This window comes from Diadema antillarum, unplaced genomic scaffold, assembly GCF_040938485.1.
Source record: "Diadema antillarum isolate AM-2024a unplaced genomic scaffold, OU_Dant_1.0 seq00002367_RagTag, whole genome shotgun sequence".
Lineage (NCBI taxonomy): Eukaryota > Metazoa > Echinodermata > Echinoidea > Diadematoida > Diadematidae > Diadema > Diadema antillarum.
This window is the reverse complement of record NW_027272981.1, coordinates 21,368-43,165: the sequence shown is the minus strand read 5'-3', so window position 1 is coordinate 43,165 and position 21,798 is coordinate 21,368. Positions and strand designations below refer to the sequence as shown.

Genomic DNA, 21,798 nt, shown 5'->3' with positions numbered 1-21,798 from the left:
GCCAAGATTCGCGAAATTAAAATGCACGCGAAATTTCTTGTCTACACTATATGCATTAAATGCCAGTGGCAAATCACGAAAATTTCATGCCACGAAAAAGGCCGTCGGCTCCAATTCGTGAAAATTTCGTGCCACGAATATATCATGTTTTACAGTAACCTTGTGATAGTTTTAATGCTATAACAGTTAGGCAGGGCTCCACACTAACTTTTATTTTTGGTGGCCCAAAGGCAAACATCCAACCTTTTTTGGTGGCCCGATCAGGCCACCAAAGTCTTCATTTCTGAAATTTTGGTGGCCCGACGTGCATTTTTGGTGGCCCCGGGCCACCGGGCCACCGTTAGTGTGAGCCCTGAGTTAGGTGTATATTTAAGTAGGCCCTATATGTAAATCATGTCCTATTTTGGAAAGAAATGATAGCTTGGTCACAATTCGGGTTTGCATTTTAGTATAGTTTTCTTTTTCCTTTATTTCTTAATCATATAGACATAGCCCGATTCTCTTATTTGGTACCTTTAATCACCTGGTCTGAACTTCTAAAATCACTAGAAATCTGTAAGAAGCCTTCATTTTTATGTTCAACAGTGACAGATAAAATGCCAGTGTTTTAACACAGTGCAATGATCTGTTTACACCTATAAACAAGAAAATAGAAATTCAGAGAAAAGAGACGATGCATTCACTTGCTAGTTAATAATTGAATCGATGACAACAATTGCAGCAAATGATATCCAAGGTGAGCATATAGAGACATATGAACACAAATTATGGACAAACAATCACCCAAATGATATAAAAACCAAACCAAATACATAACCAGCACCAAAGGAAACAAACTCAAGCACCAGTATCAACAGGTGTGTCGTTTTCATTTTTTGGTTAGCATTTATCAGTCATGTCAAGTAATAGATCGACAGAGACTTACATTTTCTTTCATCTTTGATTCTGAAATTTTGCCCCAAGAAGTCTACAAACTGCTCTCTTTGCATAGCCTGCAAAACACCATGCAGACAAAGTACAGTCAACACTGCCTATTAGCCAACTTCACAAAGGTCGAAAAACTGGCTATGTGGAAGTGAAATTTCACCCGGGATGGACATAAACATGTGTTAATTCTATTGCCTAACAGAAAGTCACTGAAGTCAAAGGATATCCCCAGTTATCTTTGGATTAAACTTAGGTGAAGTGAATTGTATACATATGCTTTTAAACATTAATATGTATACATCAATTTGTAATGAGTACTGATCATATCATCTAACAGTACACACCCAATATTATACACTACACTGCGTGCACCAGCTATGTTTGACAGCAAATACTGAAGTCAAGCTCTGCTCTTGCACAAATAAAATTGTAAATCCAATTCACAATCAAATGCACTGATTTTGCTGGCCAAATAATAACCAACCCTTTCTTTCTTTCCTTTCTTTCTGGTTTTTCAAACTTGCATACATTTTATTTTCAAAATTACGGATGTATAGCCAGGTACAGTTGTACCTGTAGGAACTGGTACTCTACATCAGCTAGCAAGGCACTGGACATTGATAGGTAAAATTTTGGAGGGTGGTATTTCACAAGACCCATGATAATGGTCATGATGTTATCAGTTCTCATTTGCATATCTCATGACATTGCAATACACATTGCACTTAGAGAAGTGAACAAATTCCATCTATACAATAATGTCCAATCTGTGTAACTACATGACTTGGTATATTTCCAACAAAATACAGAGCATTTATTGTGGTTTTGTTCCAAGACCAGAGAACTCCACATTTGGCTGAGGCACACACTTACAAAAACTGCACTAGGTTAGAACAAGAGACAGCACACATACAAACAGCAAGCTCCTATTGCATCGAAAATAAAAGCGATACAGCATTGAGACAAACCATATGAAACTTTACAGCATAAGTATGACACAGAACACAAAGAACTTACAAAGAGTGCATAAATACAAACAATCAATGAACCTTTGCAGTTTGAAAAGTACAAAACCTACAATATAGTTCCTTCTTCTGTTTCATTTTAAGCCAAACCAGCCTTCTTGATAAAAAAATTTTGACGATACTTTCACTTTAATTTGTAGTCCTTGTCAGGGTTGTAAACCAGTCATCTTCTTAAAGTCATTTTCATCTAATTACAGCCATGTACATCAATGGCTGCACCATTCTTAACCACTCAAAGAAGCCGTCTGTGGTGTCTGACGGGAAACTTCAATTTTTTGCACCCAGCTGTGATTTATTTCTACCTCCTTCTTGTGAAAGGAGAGAAAGTGACTATGCAATCAATCATGCATACTTGTGCCTAGCCCTAAAAGCGAGAGGATTGCACAATACCTGATAAATAACAGACATTCTATAACATGTACTAAAATGTGTGTCACCTTTATTGGGCTTTCATGGTGATGGGTTACAATGGAATCAAGTACAGAATGGACAGCTACAGGGCAGAGAAAGTAGAACGTAACTGCACAAATAATGCCAAGATGCTAACATCTGCTCATCTCAATGTTCTTGAAATGCTTCAATAATCAAAATAATAATAAAAAAAGGATATAGATGTGTGGCTATGTGGTTCGAGGGATATGGTCTTCAGCTTTCGACTAGTAGGTTTTGCGTTTGAGTCTTAACCAGTACTTACACCCCCATGGAACAGATGTATCATCCATGCTGTCTAGGTCACTCTGAACAAGCAAAGCTTACACTGAAGAGGCCACTTTGGGTATAATCAAACATAATATTGCATCTATCAACTCCCCCCTCCCCCACCACCCACCCCTCCCCCCCCCCCCCCCCAATAAAAAATATCACACACTCGTTACACATTATATAGATGATGACTGGCGGGGGAGGGAACATGCCGAATGTCTTACCCGAAGGGTTTGAAATGTTATTGAGGGAGGCTATAAGTCCCGAGACAAAGTCGAGGGACTTATAGCCTCCCGAAATAGCATTTCAAACCCTTCGGGTGGAACATTTGGTACATGTTCCCGACAACAAAAGTCATCATCTGTTATATCATATGGGTTAGTCAAATCTGCTTGTTCACATTGTATGGAATAGGCAAATTCATCCTATCGATTGCGTGAAAAATATGATCGTTCAATCGTTTGGTATCGTTTGTCATTTGTTACGTGAAAATGTTTTCCCATGGGAGAACATTACAAAAATGTTATGCCCATGGGCGAACATAACCAATGTGCCAATATCACGTGACTGTATTTAGCCAATCACTAACCAGTATTTGACTAACCCACTTAATATATATGAATTAAACATTAAAAAGTATTTTACAAGGTCGGTGGGTAATGACAGTGAATGACTAGAAAACAAATCTTGAAGAGAAAGTGAATATGTAATCATACATGGATGAAAATGGTTGCTGAAATAATGAGAAATGATTACAAATTACATAATATTCTAGGATGTCACCCTCGGAAATGGAAGGTTCCCTGGAAACAGATAGGAATATTTACTTCTTTTTTTTGGGGGGGGGGGGGGGTGGGGGAGGTTGCCTCAGACACACAATAGGTAGCTTTAGATTTTCGTGACAGGGACGTTCAGAGGAGGAAAAAAACCTGTTCTCAGCATGCACAAAATCGCTTATCAAACTGATCTATTTTATTTATAGCTTGCTTCATCTGAGTTTTCACTACACATTCTGGCCCATTTTTACATCTGCTCAATTAACGACGCAGAGAACTACTCGATGCACCGATCATTATGGGGGGGGGGGGGGCATTCTATTTTTTACAGGTTGCGTCTCCGCGTAATCTAAAGCTACTTTTCAGCACGATGCGGGGAAAGAGGAGAAACATCCAACGCACTCGTCCAACGCATATCTAAAGCTCCCTAATGTGCCGTGTACACTGGAGAGATGTAGGAAATGGAATGGTGCAAAGGGGGAACAAAAGTAGAGATAATATTTACTTTTTTTGACATTATCACTTCACAAAGTCAGCTGCTGTTAATTTGACTCTTATTCACTCCTTAAAATAATAGCTACCATTGTCATTATCTGTTGCACACACATTTCATTGATCTGGTAACTTCAGTTATGCAAAGTACAGAAAGGCAACTGAAAACTTGGCAAAAGCTAGTAACGTATCTGCCATACAGGCCTGCATATTTGGCACGGCTTGTATAATGATCACTCGTGCAATCACGTCACCACACATTCTCACGTTTCGAGTTTGTAGAAGCAAGGTATTTAGTCTGCAAATGCTGGGATGACACTATGTTTTCGACAATATGCAAACCTACTTACACTTATGTGTGTACAGGATGCACACAAGACACAGTTGAGCATATACTAACACGATCATGTACATAACATGTGCCACTGCACATGCATCATTTCAATGTATCCCTCTACAGGATGGTCCAATGTGACTCTTTATAGTAAGTTGCATGGGGGAGGGGGAAATCGTGATATTTTGTGTGAATGTACATGGTATGTGCAATGACACCAACCCTAAGTATCTACCGTATATGGTATATATATTTAGTGAGTCTAATTTTTCACGAATTGGGACTTCCTGACAATTTCAAAAGTGGTTAAATTCGCGATTGTGAAGTAAAGCATTGAACAAAGAAATGTATGCATGCATATCACATTCATGTCTGGATCAGAGTTAATATTTGCAGTTTTTGCATGCTTCTAAATTGATCGTGAATAGCACCAAATGAATGAAATTTGCGAAAAATAAAAACCTCACGAAATATTTGGCATATACATGTACAGTATTACATGGGAAATTCACCTGCCTGGACCTTCAAGTAAACTGGAAACTCTGATCACTCAAACATGCACTCAATGTTATGTGTATGTAGCACACATCATGAGCGTGCAGGATGACATCTCTTGTGGTCAGGGTGCAGGGCCTGCTTAACCCATTGAGGACCGGCTGATCTTGCTACAACACACATTTCCCATATGTAGGCACTTGCCCGAGTATACTTGGGACTTAATGGGTCAAGGGCCTTGGAAGCTCTAGGGTCATAGATGCTCTCTTTGCCTTATTTTCATTCATTTATTTATTTTCATTTATTTATTTATTTATTTATTTATAACACAAAACTTCCACGGACTTGCCATATTAGTGGCTAGCAAGGATTTAGCTTTTGTTTGAATTTAGTTTTATATTTTAGAAGCGGGAAAAAGCTAAATTCCAAACAGACGAAAAATACATCTGAAGTGGAGACATAAGCTAGGGTGGGAGATTTTACAGACACACACACACACACACACACACACACACACACACATACACACACACACACACACACACATACATACAAATGGTCTCAAGGTGGGAAATCTCCCACCAAAAATGGACAAGTTGGAGTCTCTGGTAGTGTACAAAGCCTACATCACATGCTGAAAGCATGAAGTTCCTTTTTGGCAGGTGTTCAGGACCTGCTGAATGGTCCTGGGAAGCTCTAGGGTTCTTAAAGATCTGTGGTTCTGGTTCAGTATTATTCTTCTAACACTTGCAGTTATACATCTGGGTCATTTGTGAGTTTCTTTCTTTCTGTTTTTTTTTTTTTGGTTGTTTTTTTAATCAGCACAGCATCAATTTTTGGCATAGGGTCTAAAATGTGGCATGCTCTTTAGGATGTGACATAAAAATTTTGGCATTTTTGCTGCGACACTCGTAACACCCCTCATAGACCACCCGCCAGAATGTAACTTATACTGTGTCTGTATCGTCATCAATAAAGCAACTGCCCAAGAGATTTAAAACCTTTATGAAGAGTGAAAACAAAACAAACAAAAGAACAAATATGACACATCCCAGCCATAATTCTGGCAAATATTTTCATATTACAATACACATGTACCATTACATTACATAGAGAAGTAATCAACTTTTCTAAACTCTTCACAGGTGTAGGTGTATACTGGCAAGTGTCTTAGTTTGGTGGGGACAACCACTATTTAGTGATATCGACAAATGCTTTCATAGATATCTTTGGCCTGATTTGAGAATAAAGACAATAACTAGAAAAAAAAAGTTCACAACTATTACACAACCCTCTTAACATATTCGTCATTTGATAAATACTGGTTTAAAAACAGTTGTCATAGAATCGCTTAGCTTTCTTGGGCATTCATTTTGTGTATGTACATGGTTTGCATGCCTATGTGAAACTGTGGAAATATCACTAGATATACGTGTTGAGATATCTGCTTCAGGCTTTACTTAAATAGTCTTACTACTGAATGAAACCTGGTTTGAGGATGCTGCAGCACTATCACTATCTAGATTATATCCTATGTTTGGAGTAACAGGTGTAAGACATTATGCACCTTAAGTCTCCGCAAAGGGGCTTTGCAATTTTTATCAGGAGGTATCAGTGCTGTGCAGACACCCTGATATTAAATGCCACTTTCTACAGCAAAGGGTGAAATTTACATTTTGACTTAAAATGTTATCTGACTATCCTCCATGTGTGCGAAATGTAATGAGAAGGCATACATGGAACACACACTAACAGCACATTTTGTGATCAAACTACAGATGACTGTACAATGCAAATTAAAGCAATGCTGATTTGAATGAAACTCAACTTTCTATGAGATACACACACCATATCAGGCACTGTATAAAAAAGATTTGCTCTTTTTTTTTTTTTTGAGCGAGAGAACACAACCAATTCAGCAGCATTAAACATGGCATTTAGTTAGTAACCCACCCAACCATTCAAAATATTGCAAATCTTAAAAAGTCAATGATTATTTCTAAATCTTACTTTCCGAGTGACATTACTAACAACCAGAGTATTGTCCAGAGAAATCAATACGATACCAACTCTTAACAATTTCCATTATCTCCTTCGGCATCAATCAAAATATACAAGAAAACTCAACATAAATAAGGATTAAATGTTCCCAGCACAATGGCATTTATCCCTATATTAGAGACAGACATGATTCAGCATAGACACTAGATGCGTGAATTAATTAATCTGCTTGCACCAAAATAACCCGAACAACAAATAGCAATTCATTCATCTGTGGCACTTAAAAAGAGTTGTCATATTGTGTCAAGACAATATTGTGTCAAGCACTTTACAAAGGGGGCCAGGTCCAAGATACTTTCAGGGTTGGAACAAAATGAAATTCCTCCTTAAAGTGTATTTCAGAGCACAATAAATGCTTTGGAATGCCAGGTGGAAATTTATCACCCGATTCGTTGCATGAATCTGCAAATTCCAGTTGAAACACATAATTCAAAGGCAGCATTAATCATCCATAATTCCAAAGACTATTTTTTGTAACCACAAATGAAGACTAAACCGCTTTTCTTTCATCGTATAAACACACTTCAAAACCTGCCACAGTGGCATGACAACTAGGACATAAAAAACAAACAAACTTAAAAGTCACTTAAATTAATACTGCTGCATGTCTGGTCACACACAAAGTGGCAACTTTTGCTCCATCCCATGTCTGTTTCTTCATCTGCCTCAGCAAAAACTTCAACTCTGTCAAACATGCCACAGGTTTGTTTTGCGTCATACAAACACATCATAAGTGCACCATGTGTATATCAGATGTCTGGCATAGAGTACACACATATTTCGTGGTATTGTGAATTTATCGTCACTGAAGACGCACTCTCACACCGTGGCCCTTGTTTACAAAGCACTTTGCAACAATTGCAACCATGGCAACAGCTAAACAACAACCAAGCATCTGTGAGCATTGGAAACTGCAAACATTGGAACTTACAATAATTGCAAAGTGAGTAATAAATTAGGCCATCCATGTCACGAACTTGAAACACAAAATCATTCTACAAAACATTCTGCTTTAGAAAAAAATGTGACAGGTGACACATTAGCCGCAGGCACACTGGCAAATAGTTTGAGAAGTTTAAGATCGTCATCTTTTGCCAGTGTGACCTAAAACTTCCCGCAAGACTTCTTGTGAATTTTTACCAGTGTGAACGACAGAAACTGAAACTTTGCAAAGTTTGTCACGTGACCAGTCCACCACCTGTTTGCTGGCTGTTCCTCCAAAGCGCGCTGTCATTGTGATGAACAGGAGTGTATTGTTACATCACAATTACCACCTGTCAGATGGCATACTCTTCTCCTTTCTCGCGCACGCATACTAGTGACCCTAACTTCTCGATCCAAAGATCGAGAAGTTTAGCTGCCAGTGTGACCAAATGACAAAAGATCACGAAGACTTCGCAAGCTTAAACTTCGTGATCTTTTGTCAGTGTGACCGCGGCTATTCACGTTATCTTAGGTGTGGTACTGAAGACAGAGAACTCGTTAAGTGACAAAATGGGCTTTAAAAGTAACTCATCCTTCGTGCTTCAGATGATTTCATTTTGATTTCACTTTCCGTTCATCTGCCGTCTCCTGGAGCGTGTCGGATATGGGCTCCCCTGCTTACCAACATCGTTCGCTGGGGCAGGGTCGACATCCTTACCCCGACCATGCGGGACGACGCGCTCTTGCGCTGCGTGACGGAGCTGATGATCTGCGTGCTCTTGACGGTGCGCCGAACGTTCTCTCCCTCCAGCCTCTCCTCCGTGGAGCTGTTGCTGGACTGGCTGTTGGTGCGCCGCCAGCGCGATGTCGTCGACGGCGACCAGATGCAGAACCGCCAGATGGTCCAGAGGACGAGGCTGACGAGGCCCACGATCCACAGGATGGCGATGTGGCGGGGGAAAGGCATGGTGATGAGATCGTACTGGAACTTGACGGAGATGAGCACCTCGGAGACAACGATGGCCACCAACACCCACGACTGCTGGCCAAACTTCTGGCAATGTCTGGGATTCATTGAGGGATAATGAACAACATTGGTGTCCGACATTTTATTCATAAATCAAAGAGAGTCTTTTTGATACTCACCTCTGCTACGAGGTTACATTTCACGGAGGATAGCTAGTTGCATTTCTGTCGATATTCATATTACTCGAAGCTATGAACAGATCCTGATGACATTTTCAGGGTAGGTCTGTTGAGGTATCCGACAGAACAAGTACCTTTTTTTTTTGGGGGGGGGGGTGTTCATTATATGATCCAGATTTAGGTTTGTTTGTTTTTGTTTCCCCCAAAGAATTTGTGAACAGCTCTGAGGCGTCAGTGACTCTATGGCCATGGCAGAGGGTTTGCACTCTCTGATTGCTCTAGTTCAGTATACAACATTTACTTGGCTCTTTCTACTGGCAACAATGACTTACCAAAAATGGGCTATCATTTTAAAGATGGAGTTTTTCTTTCCTACATGGCAAACATTTGATTCAAAGCAAACAAAAACAAGAGGGATAAGGAAAGAGATGGTTTTCATAGAGTAAAAAACACAAAGAGAATATTTAGATATCAGCACAAAACTTCTTCCAAACATGAAGATATCATCACTTCATCAAGGGGGGGGGGGGGGGGGGGGGAGGCAATATCTTCTTCAAGACTGTAACAAACTGTAAATGAAATGTAAACTGTTCAGAAATAAACTTCAGATGAGGGTTAAAAAAAGGGGAAAATGGCTGAGAAGTACGAAAAAAGGATGAGGAGGAAGAAGAGGAAGCAAGCTAGGAACAGAAATGGCGAGAGCTCTGACTTACGGGTCCTCGATATACTGGTAGACCTCCCTCACAGCCACCGAGCCCACGGGGATGAGGAGAATCAGACGACTCCAGACGATGAAGTGAGGGGGTGGGATCCAGAGACAAGTTTTGAGGTAAAAGGTGTTCAGCTCACTCACCAGCCACTAGCGCAATATACAACAGACAACACATGTGCCATCAGATCCAAAGTTGTTACTGCTACGGACCAATTCGGTTTGGGTACCGTTTTTTACGGTAAATTCCAATTGGGGAGGGCTTCAAGTATGCCTAACAAAAGATAATTTATGCACTGACATAGCAATGCACCGGACTCATTGCATAACCCATTGAAAGTGCGTTTGTTCTTTTTTGAAAGCCCCCCAGTTATGGCTGCCATAAGTTACAGTGCTCTGCAGTCGGATTTATCTATACAGTACCAAAGTGTGATGTCATAGACATCCATCGCCATGGAAACTGGTTCCAAGCAACATCACCTGGCCCAAATACATGTATCTGTCAACACTATTGTTACTATTACCACACCTCACTTGCACCTGGTTCAAACCCAAGCTATAACAAAAGACTGTGACATCATCACTTTGGTACTCGATAGTGTGGACAGGACTTGGTATATTGCAAGAATGTCTAATCTTAGAAAATGAAAAACAAAATCTCACACTTATCAAAAAACTGTGAGAACTTAAAAGTACCCTTTCATTTCTGCATTCTTTGTTGAAAAATTATTCTCGCTGCAAATGGATTAAAGGGAAAATCAACAATTCAATAGACTTCGCTATGTCAAACAAGAACAACAAAGTTTCATTTCACTTTTTTTGCAGAAACATTTTAATTAGTACCTGTTGCATAATTTAATATCACTTGCAGTTATGATGTCATTTCATTACTTATCTTCCATTCATTCAAATCTACATTACATTTCCTTATTTTTCAATATCCCAGTTTTAATGTAAAGTTTCACACAATGAAGATATATAAATCTATTATCAAATTATCTGTTTCATTGAAAGACACATTTTCCTTTTCTGCATTCAGTGCTGAGATATGTTGACATGGAATATTCCTTATTACATTCAGATCATATATTCTAAAGTTGATCACCTTTTCTTTTTATCAACTTTGTTTACAAACACGAAAGAGAAATTGTGATTGGAGAAAATAGTCTGAAAACCTTCATACCAACCGTTGTATTGCTGAGCAATATCCTATCCATGTAATACCTCCAGGTCCAACATACTGTCAGCGACATACTCCATCACAAAGATTTATCTCTGAAAAACACCTTTTCTGCTCCCTTACACAGCATTCAAAACATACTCAACATGTAGCCTCAATTGCCAGTATTCAAAGGAAAAGCATATATCGCCACTGGGGTGATGAAAACCTCAGATCTTAAAATCATGAATTTTCAGGAGGGCGAAAAAACTTTTCATTTTTATATTTTGCAAAATACATCATAGTTGATATCAAACATGTATCGCTTGAATCGTTTGGATTACATTGGTGATTGTTTTGAAACTCAAATCAATATTTTTTATATTCAATATTGAGTTAGATTTTTTTTTTTTCTAAGGAGGTCTTGTCACTCCAGAAACAATATGGCTTGAGATGGCTGTTACCATGGTAACGATGACGAGGACGGCTATCCATCGTTTCAGGTTCTCTGTGGGCCTCCACTCAAAGCGGGTCCAGCTGTACGGTGTGAACTGTAGCATCATTCGCTTCAGTTTTCCTCTGTGGAGAACAGATGGCATGAACATGTACTGTAAAACATGAAATATTCGCGGCATGAAATTTTCGCGAATTGGAGCCGAAAGCCTTTTTCGTGGCATGAAATTTTCGCGAATTGCTACTGGCATTCAATGCATGCAGTGTAGACAAAAGCTTTCGCGTGCATTTTAATTTCGCGAATTTTGGCGCTCGCGAAATTCGCGAAATTAAAATGCACGCGAAAATTTCTCGTTTTACAGTATTCAAAGCTGGACCAGCAAAACTACATTACACTGGAAAATGCTTTGAATTGAACTGAATCGATGCTTCACTTGGCTGCTATGAAAAATGTAAGTGCTTGTTTAAAAGCAAGTAATCGCAGGACCGGCAGCTTTAAGTTGCCTCCGTAGAACCAGTTTTAGGCAGATAAGTGCCTTGCCATGGGGCACAACTGCTGCAGCCAGGGGGGCTTGAACCAAGGACCTCATGAATGCTAATCTGTGGTCTTATCTACACAGCCACAACAGCTCTGTAATTTGCAAACGGGAAGTGTCCCTCTTTTGCAGTTGTTTGAATTCCTGCAGCCTCATTTCCTGCAGGACATTTTTCAAAACCTCACTTTGTAGGCAATAGTACATTTTTTCTTCTCTTTTTTTTGGAGGGGGGGGGGGGATCAAATTAAATGCCTAACTTCACTTTTGCTCGGCAAAGGGAAATTCTATCAATCGTAAGGTCAGATGTCATCATCAAGAGTCATGTTTATTATCAAACCAACCTGTATGTGGGTATATGGTAGAGGCCTCGCCAGCTGTACGTCTTGATGTTGAGGTAGTTCAAGGTTTTCATCCCTAGCCATATGCCCAGGCCATTACACACCAGGAAATCCATGACCCACTGTGTTACAAATAGAAAACAAAACAAGAACAGAAAAGTAAGTGGGTGGGGTCAAGGGGAAAGGTCATGTGTCAAAGTTCATGGATCTGCACAGTAAATATTTCACAGGTTCTTGTCTTTTGTGTACACAAATGATAGTTTGCTGGAGTGAATGATTGGGATTAGTATATCTTTGCAAAAGAACAGTGACCTTGACTTTAACCCTTGAACTTGTACCATTATCATCCCATGGAAATAATCATCCATCTATTTCTACACCTCCTACCACATTATATTACTGTTGGACATTCATAGACAAAGTTACATCAATTTATAACTAAAGTTCATTTACCCTTGACCCTTAGGGATTTTGCCCAAAATCTAATCAGTGCATCTGCTGGGTATGCCTGGACCAGCAGGGTTCGAAATTGGCGATGGTCCGCTGGCCATTGGCCACCCAAAATCATGTCGGACTAGCTAAAAATCATAAAATTCTGAAGTAACTGGTCCGTCTGGCTAGCCAAAATATTGCTTCAGTGTCAAAATTGATTCTAAGTAGTCCGCCTGGTTAGTTAAAAATAAAAAAGTTAAGTGCGACCCCTGACCAGGGACTAAAATTCTATCGAGAAGCTTTTAGCTCTCAATAACAAGAAGGACGGATTGACAGACAGACAGACAACTTGAAAACATAATGCCTCTGGCACCCTTTTTTTTTTTTTTTTGGTGGAGCCATATCAAAAGATATCTTTATATGTGCTGTGTCCCATCTCATCACATACAGCTATTCTGCTTCCTCATTTCTTGATTCTACTGACTCTGATCTTACGAATGGTCTATAACTTGTTCAACTTTCATATACAGCAAAGGGAAGGAAGGTCTATTTTCTCAGAGGCAAAATCTTAAATAAAGCATGTAATACTCACATGGTCCCACCAACACTCCCCGAAGTTTGGCAGCTGGTGTTCCAGCGAGTACTCCAGGAGCTCGAAGCCAATGCTGAGGATGTTACACAACCAGTAATCCCTGATCATCAACATCTGGAAGGGATTGGATTTGACAGCATACTATATTATCTCTACACCACAGAGAGGTTTCTGGCAATGCCAACCTCTATTCATTATTCTATAGGAAGCAGCAAATATTATACCAAACAGAATGGAGAGTTTCTCAACATTTACAGCACAGAGTTGCCTCAACATCTACAGCACAGAGTTGCCAATTTGTCTCGCTCTGCAAACTTCAACAGATCATAACATATTTTTTGTGTCTCTGATTTTTTCCCAAATTTTCACTGATTTACTTCTTATTTTTCTATTTTCATACAAAGCAATATATTATCAGGATGGAATTTCACTTTGCAACTCATAGGGGGCGTTGCAAGAAAGTTGCAATTGATTGCAAATCCCCAAAATCTATTGCAAATCCTGAAATCCATTGCAAATTTGCAATCAATTGCAAGTTGCAATCAATTCTGTTGCAAGAAAGATGCAATTGATTGCAAATCAATTGCATCTCTGCGATCAATTGCTAATCAATTGCAACTTTGCAATAGATTCAGGGGTAGTTGCAAATTTTGCAATCGATTGCAAATGTCATAATTGCGGCTGCTTATAGATGCTGGGGGACAAATCTCCAAATTTGTTCATTTCTTGTAAGAAAAAAGAAGAAAATATTCCGTATAAATGGCATTTTTATGTAATGTATGATTGTGTAAGATACTTTTTTTTTTACATACACAAAATGTATAAGGGGTTACTCAGTATACTAGTATGATGAATCAGCATGTGGTCGGTCGGGCAGTCCGTTGCAAATCTTGCGTCGCGAACTCTATCTACAGTTTTGAAGCAATTTTGATGAAACTTGGGTTACATGATGACATTGAAGTGAAGATGTGCAAGACTTTTTTTTTGTCTTTATCGGACAAAGCGTTGCCATGGTAACCACAATTTTCCAAAAACCTTGTGGAGTAGACTACTGCCACAGTATTTGAGTAATCCATTTCAAATTTCATGTGTACAATGATCTTTAGGTGTAGTTATGTAAGAAACATTTTGTGTTTGTACCCGACAAGGCGTTGCCATGGTAACAGCATATTTTCTTGAAAATCGTGTGGAGTGAACTTCTTCCACAATTTTGAGGCAATTGAACTCAAATTTGATGTACATAATGACATTGGGGTGTAGATGTGCAAGACATGTTTTTTGTGCTTGTCGCGGAAAGCGTTGCCATGGTAACTACAAATTTCCAAAAACTATGTGGAGTGAACTACTTTCACAGTACTTGAGCGATTTGTTTCGAATTTGGTATGTAAATAATAATCTATAAGTGTAGTTATGCAGGACACACTTTGTGTTTGTACCTGACAGGGCGTTGCCATGGTAACGGCAATTTTTTCTTTGTAAATCATGTGGGGTGAAACTATTTTGAGTTTTAAGGCAGTGGAACTAAAATCGGGTGTTCATGATGACATTGAGGTGTAGACGTGCAAGACATTTTTTTTTGTGTGTGTGTTTGTCAGAGAAAGCGTTGCTATGGTAACCAAAATTTTCTGAAAACCTTGTGGAGTGAACTACTTTCATAGTATTTAAGCAATTCGTTTCAAATTTGGTATGTACAATGATCTATAGGTGCCATTATGCAAGACACACTTGATTGTGTTTGTATCCGACAAGGCGTTGCCATGGTAACAACATATTTTCTTTAAAATCTTAAGATTTGAACTTCTTGCACTATTTTGAAGCAAATGAACTCAAATTTGGTGTACATAATGACATTGAGGTATAGAAATGCAAGACATGTTTTTGTGTGTCTGTCCGGGAAAGCGTTGCCATGGTAACTACCCAAAACATTGTGGAACGAACTTTTACTTTATTTATTTCAAATTCAGTATGTAGGGCCTGTAATGATCCAAAGGTGTAGTTCTGCAAGACACTCTTTGTGTTTGTACGTGACGTGTTGCCATGGTTACTGCATATTTTCTTCAATTCTTGTGGAGTAAACTACTTCCACAATTGTGAAGCAGTCAAATTCACCAGGTACTCACGAGGTACTACACATATGTATACACACAGACAGACACACACAAACACACATAGCAAGGTCAGTGCAAATTTGTGATAGACTCGAGTACAGTTGAAATTCTGTTGTCATGGAAACAGTGCATTTTGACCCTAAAATCAAGTTTAAAAATGCAGATTTAAATTCACCAGCAGTTTTCAGGAAATTCAGAAGAAATTGTGACGCATGTCGGGATGGTACTTCAAAGGTGCACTTCAAGTATTTATTTCAGCAACTGTAAGCACTAGAATGACATTTTCTAATGATGTAAAGTATGAATTCAATTCAATTCAAACTTTATTTCATTTTTCGAAAAGAACATAAACATTTCACTTTCTTTGGTAACAAAGAATAAGGTTACATATAATCAAAACAAAGTGAATTGAGAAAACATAATTGTGGAACCTTGGGGTAACAAATGCGTTACAAAGAAAATTGACTGAAGTGATACTGAACATTACACAAAATATCGAAAAATGGAGGGACCCATAAAAGGCAATGCTTGTAGAATGTGGGCCCCTCAGGTACAGAATGTCAATAGAAAATGAACTGATGCAAAAAGAGGAAAAAAGATTGGGAATAAAGTCATATAAAAAAGTCTGGAAGTCCAATAGGAAGACAGAGTAACAGACAGACACACATACACAGGCGAATGAACATTAAACGAGACATGGACGACAAAACTTATAAAGGGGGACTAAAATACAAGACAGAACGAGGCAAGACTGACATAATAGGAAGACAATACAACAGACAGAAAGGCAAAACAGATCCAGCGATCCTGGACAGAGCTATATCGAAAGAATAATGGGATGCGTGGAAAGGATACAGAAATATGGAAAAATAGAGAGAAATAGATGCGGAAGTGATACAAGTAGAATGGAATCTACTCAGTAAGTGTCTCAGGACAACAGGGACGAGAAAATATGTGACAGTATATCATTGGTAATCAAAATTCTTCGAAAAGAAATTAAAATGAGCGAACAGGCTGATCAAATCTGTAGGAACATAAAATTGCAATAAAAAAAGACTTTAATCTCCTTTTAAATGAAAATATAGAGGGTGCATTTTTATGTCATTATTCAGAAAATTCCAATGAGTTGGGCCAATATAAATAACTGTTCTTAGCAAGAATTGTTCGTAAAAGAGGTAAATGAAATTCATTGGAACGTCGAGTGGGATAGTCATGGAATGATTGATTTCTTTGAAACATAGAATCGAAAATGGAGGGGAGTGGGTTGTTGCTGTACGTATACATAGATTGTCCCAAATTGAATAAATACAAATCTTTATTTTTTTTTGCAGCTTATTAGCGGCAAATAACATATTTGAGTGGGAGGGTATGAAAGGATAACTGATGACACGGAGAGCTTTCTTTTGTAGAAGGAACACTCTATCCAGTAGGTTCTGGTGAGTGTTGCCCCAAACTAAAACACCATAATTAAGATAAGGCAATATCAATGACGAATATAACATAAGTAATGACTTTTGTGGGATAAACAATTTCATTCTATTTATAACACCTATATTACGTGAGATTGTGTTGGATATATAATCAATATGTAACTTCCAGGAAAGTTTGTCGTCAACCATATTTCCAAGGAATTTAAAATGTGAAACTCGTTCTAAATGAAAATCATTCACTACTATAGCTGTACTCAAAGTGTCAACAGTATTACTAAAATCATATATTTTGTTTGAATATGATGAATTACATGATAAATGCCATACCACACCAAAATTAACCTACTATATATGCTCAATATTCTGCAAGGTATATATCTTCATGAATTTCCCAAGACAGCTGCTACATGTATCCATGAATTTGAAGACGCACAAAAATATCAACTCTGACAATGACATTAGGGTGCATCTGCAAACATATATTTCTACATTCAGTACTTTGTTCCCCACAAACATGAATTTAACTACTTAGCACAATTGTCTCAGTCTTGATAAATACTTGCTAAATGTATGGCGTGTACAGTATCACAAATTAAGCTTGCTCCTCAACCACCCCCCCCCCCCCCATTTGCCCCATATCAGATGATGCTGGGCAATTGATGACAAGACATGATGGAGACACAAGACACACTGTCTCTCTGAACAAGACAGTGTGCACTTTCACGGATATGTAGGACCCCTACATTGTACCTCTTTTCTTGTTGCTCTCATATTGAAAGAAATGTTCATAGAATGAATGATGGTACAGACAAATGTGCAAAATAAAAGCATACTACAGCTGTATACAGTTGTACAAGCATGAAAAGGCAGTTAATGAGAATGCACACCTTGCTGAGTACAGAAGAGCCAATTACATGTGTACTTAAATAGTATACACTCCTCATAATATGAAACACTATAGTTACACCTACAAAATGAGAAGGGGTGAGTAAATCAAAGTGTTACATATTATCATGATATATGTAACATTAAACTACTGGAATAATTACTAGGTTCAATAATTCATTACTGCTTGTGATTTTTCTATATGTTTTTATGTTTTTTAAAAATCAATAATCAGATTCATTCATACTTAAAACTGATAAATTAAATGAACATTCTCTGTAACATGCTTAATTGCAAACTGGTTGACAGTCTGCTAGAAACCCTTCAGTCAACTACCTCTAGCCATCCTCATAAATAGGATTTCTTCACATGCTCTCTTCCAAGGACCTATGTAGGCCTATTGCTAAATGTGTCAAAGCCTCCACATTGAAATCTGTATTCTATACTTTGTCTTTTCTGCAGTTCAGCACGACTGAACACATACATATGTATTGTATGACATGAACATGTATCTTCATGATAACATCATGCACTCACATCTGAAATACACCAAGTTTCTCTTCCCATTCCATAAGCCCCATCTATCCCAGATCATACCATCAACTGAGCTCAAAATTAAACCACATCTATGGCTGAATACTCATGTGTGTGTTCCCCAATGTCATGCACTCATGCATATCTTTTAAGCATGCATGGTCATAGAGGTACTAATACAGTACATTTGTACTGAATATCAAGACAACCGTGCATAAAGTTAGCTTATCTACATGTAACTTATCTGCATTTGTATACTTGTGCTGTGATCTACTCATACAAACATGTCTTTATCAAGTTTATGGTAACCAAATGTTACAGCGAAAAATAGTTCCGACATGCAGAACTGTTAATTTTTCGCCCAAAAATGTATGCAAATGCCCTAGAAATGTGTTCAATTATGCTACAATATCAATTGGGAAACAACATATTAACCAAAAAAGATTCACCATTGTGTTCATTGTATACATGTAACTTTGTACAACTGATTAGTTATGTAATCTGCAAATTGGCCCACAGCAGTATCTACTGATCTTTTGTGCTATAGTGTGAAACAGCCCATGCAATTTGTTGGAAAATATGGTTTACTACATACAGTATCTCGTAACTACCTTCTCAAACCTTCTAGTGGGAACCATCCCAAGACCCATGAATGCAATACAAATAAGTGGTTCAATTGCTGAGAAATCAAATTCAGTGCCATCTTGCCACAGCACAGGTTCATCTGCCCCCAGGTGGTGCTACGCAACTGTAAACAAGATCAAGATCATCATAATTTTAACCAGTAATTATTAAAGAACTTTTTTACCACCAAGAAACATGAAATGTCTCACAATATACTTTGGCAGTTTTGAGTACGATGATGTCCTTTATTACAACTGTTTGTTATTTTACAAAGTAAATGTTCCTTATTCTATAGGTTTGATAGCCTGAAATGGAATATGGCTGAGACTTACAAGCCTTCAGAGTAACAAACCATATTTTGTGGTTTGAATAACAAAACAAGGACAGGTGAACTGTTACCTTGGAGATTATGAATACAGTAGTAGCTGTATTTACAGTGTATAATGGACCAGGGTAAGGAAAAAAAATACAGTAAAACATGTCCATAGACATGATGTTCATGGCCAGATTACTCTTGTATATTTAAGTTATAATTGTCCTCCAGCTCTCTAGAAACTCAAACTGTGGTGCTTTACAGTGTACATACATATACCAGGGAGGTGAGTCACCTCCCTGCTTATACACATACTCACATCATGGACTGAACATTTCTTCCCATGAAAAAGAACAAAACAGGGCTCTGCAATATGTTTTCTGCCAAGAGGGTTTTGGATGTTACATTAACTTCTTGAACACTGGTTCAGTAAAAGGATGATTACCCCATTATTAGTGCTAATACATGTACTGCAGGATAAATGACTCACACAGAATAAGTGACAGGGGCGAAATATCCAGAGGACTCTTCAATATCTTTGAAAAGCACAACGTGCTATTATTGTAGCTAGCACACTTGGATGCATGTGATGCAGCCGAGATCATTACTGCCCATGCACTTGTTGCAGCTCTGAAACACTGCTTGCTTCGTGTGTCCCTTGTTTTCTAAGAGTGATGACCTCAGCCTGATGAAATGTGCTTAAAAAATCACTGCCTTGTTGTGTTCGAACTTTTCCTCATTGTTGACAGCGAGCTGCTCATCCTTTGAAGTGTATATCGTCTCCTGATATCAAGTTTGGTCTGTCTGCCCTCAGCTGCCATTCCCCTTGATTCACAGAAGTTATACCTATACATGATACAAGAAATATTGAAGAAATAAGAAATGGGAAATAAAAAGGGAAACATTGCACTCACAAAGTCATTTTGTGCACATCCAAAAGGTGTTTTGTGTAAAGGTATGATGGTGCCAATATTTTAATTTGAAAATGAGGGAAATTTCAAACAATCAGTATTATACTGAAAACTGCGTATTACATGCAACTTCATGTGCCGAAATGATACAATGTACCTGAATCATGAAGGCCTGAATGCTACTGTCAGGATATGTAGAGCATTTTCAGTTGTCATGGGGCTTGATAAAGAGATTTGAATGTCTAAAGTCTTTATCAATACATAATATAAGCCATTGCTGTACAAAACATTCCTTTCATTATGGGTAACTTTGTGTTATGTAAATTTCAATGCATCATTTTTGCTTATAATCTTTTATGAACTGCCGCGAAGTCTTCTTTACTCATTACTATGCCATGCTTTACATTTTCTTGTTTGGTAGGATGAAGTCATTGTACAAGTATCCTCATATGAGACATCACATCAGAATTTATCCTAAAACAATAATGACAGATTCCAACAAATCAATATACAGTATTAACATTTCAAGCTGAGAGGTTCTACACATTTCATTCTCTCTCTTAACTAGAAATTATCGTACAATGTACAATGTTCACTTACTGTCTGCGTGCACTGGCTGGAATTCTCATGCTGGAGTGAGTCTCGGTCTTGAAGAAACATGGTTTTTCTCCTCTTTTTCTTCCATTCCCTGTTGATAGAACAGATAAAATTGTCTCATCGTGCAGAAGTACAAAAGAGCAATGAGAATTTGCAAAATTACAACCAAACAGTGTAGGAACAAAATAGACGTTGATGTTTAGAAGCAGGCACTTTTTTCTTGATATTACAATAATGTTGGAACACTCTTTGAACTACTTTCATATCCTCCCCTCTGTAACAAATTAACCCTCTATACAGTCATTCACCTTGCATATTAAAGTCAAATAATCACCAAAGTCTACGGTCTTTTCACATCCTCTTCTCTTTATATTCTACTAATTTTAATCTTCATAAGCCAAATTTCTTGAAGCAGAATCTGCATGTATTTCTTTAGTCCAAATCAAATCGACATAGGCACAGTTGACTGTTGACTGCCCATCAATCCATCACCCCCCCACTCATATTCATATGCAGACACGTACAATATTTTTAGTGCTGTATAAATGTACATTGCAAATCACATCCATAAGGCTCTCATGTGTCCTGCCTATTGCAAGCACTCTCAACTATGTTTCCTCATCTCCCAAATCCGGAGGTCACTGTGACATGGGGCTTGGGTAGGCCTACAGGGTTACATACAACTACACTACGGTATAGGGTGGCACACACCTTGTAAGTAGCAGAGTACGGTACAATTGTACTATGTAAATTCTGGTATCTAAATGTGTCCATAAATACCATTTGTTTGAATGCATTCTACCAAGGTCTATTTGTTCTTTCCACAATCAAAAAGAGCATAAAGAATTGTTGTACTCATAGTTATGACTCCATCAAGTAAATCACTTGAATTCTAGGCCTGGGTAGCTTTCATATACCCCTTCAACCACTTGTTTTCAACAAAAGCACTGACACATGTAAATATTTCTGCTTGGATATCCTACAGTCAGTTTGCTCATCTTATCCGTACGCTTCTGGTCTGAAATTTCAGCCTTGGTGACTATAGACCTATATTTACACACTGCATTACAAAACTTATATACTGGCACTGTTTGATACACTACACTACAGTACTGGTACTATAATTGCAACTCTGATTACTTGTAGGTACTTGCTACAGTTATGGTTCAACTTCTCCCCCCCCCCCCCCCCCCCCCCCCCAAACAGCAGCCCAACTAGATGTGGTGCGAAGTACAGCGACTGGGGCCCTGGGCTGTGTATAGTTACCCAAACAGATGCACTTGGCCCTTGTTCGT

General features: G+C 38.4%; 1 protein-coding gene across 1 annotated transcript in view; it reads right to left on the bottom strand.

Annotated features, from left to right (window-relative positions):
* Positions 1–5,574: 5,574 nt before the first annotated feature.
* Positions 5,575–21,798, bottom strand: part of LOC139714663 (phosphatidylserine synthase 2-like) — a 30,520-nt gene continuing 14,296 nt past the window's right edge. The window contains exons 7-11 of the mRNA XM_071626341.1: positions 13,102–13,215; positions 12,081–12,199; positions 11,215–11,329; positions 9,596–9,741; positions 5,575–8,800 (exon numbers count right to left, since the gene is read on the bottom strand). Coding sequence (XP_071482442.1) covers positions 8,371–8,800; positions 9,596–9,741; positions 11,215–11,329; positions 12,081–12,199; positions 13,102–13,215 — 924 coding nt within the window. The 3' untranslated portion in view covers positions 5,575–8,370. The remainder of the gene's footprint in view (positions 8,801–9,595; positions 9,742–11,214; positions 11,330–12,080; positions 12,200–13,101; positions 13,216–21,798) is intronic.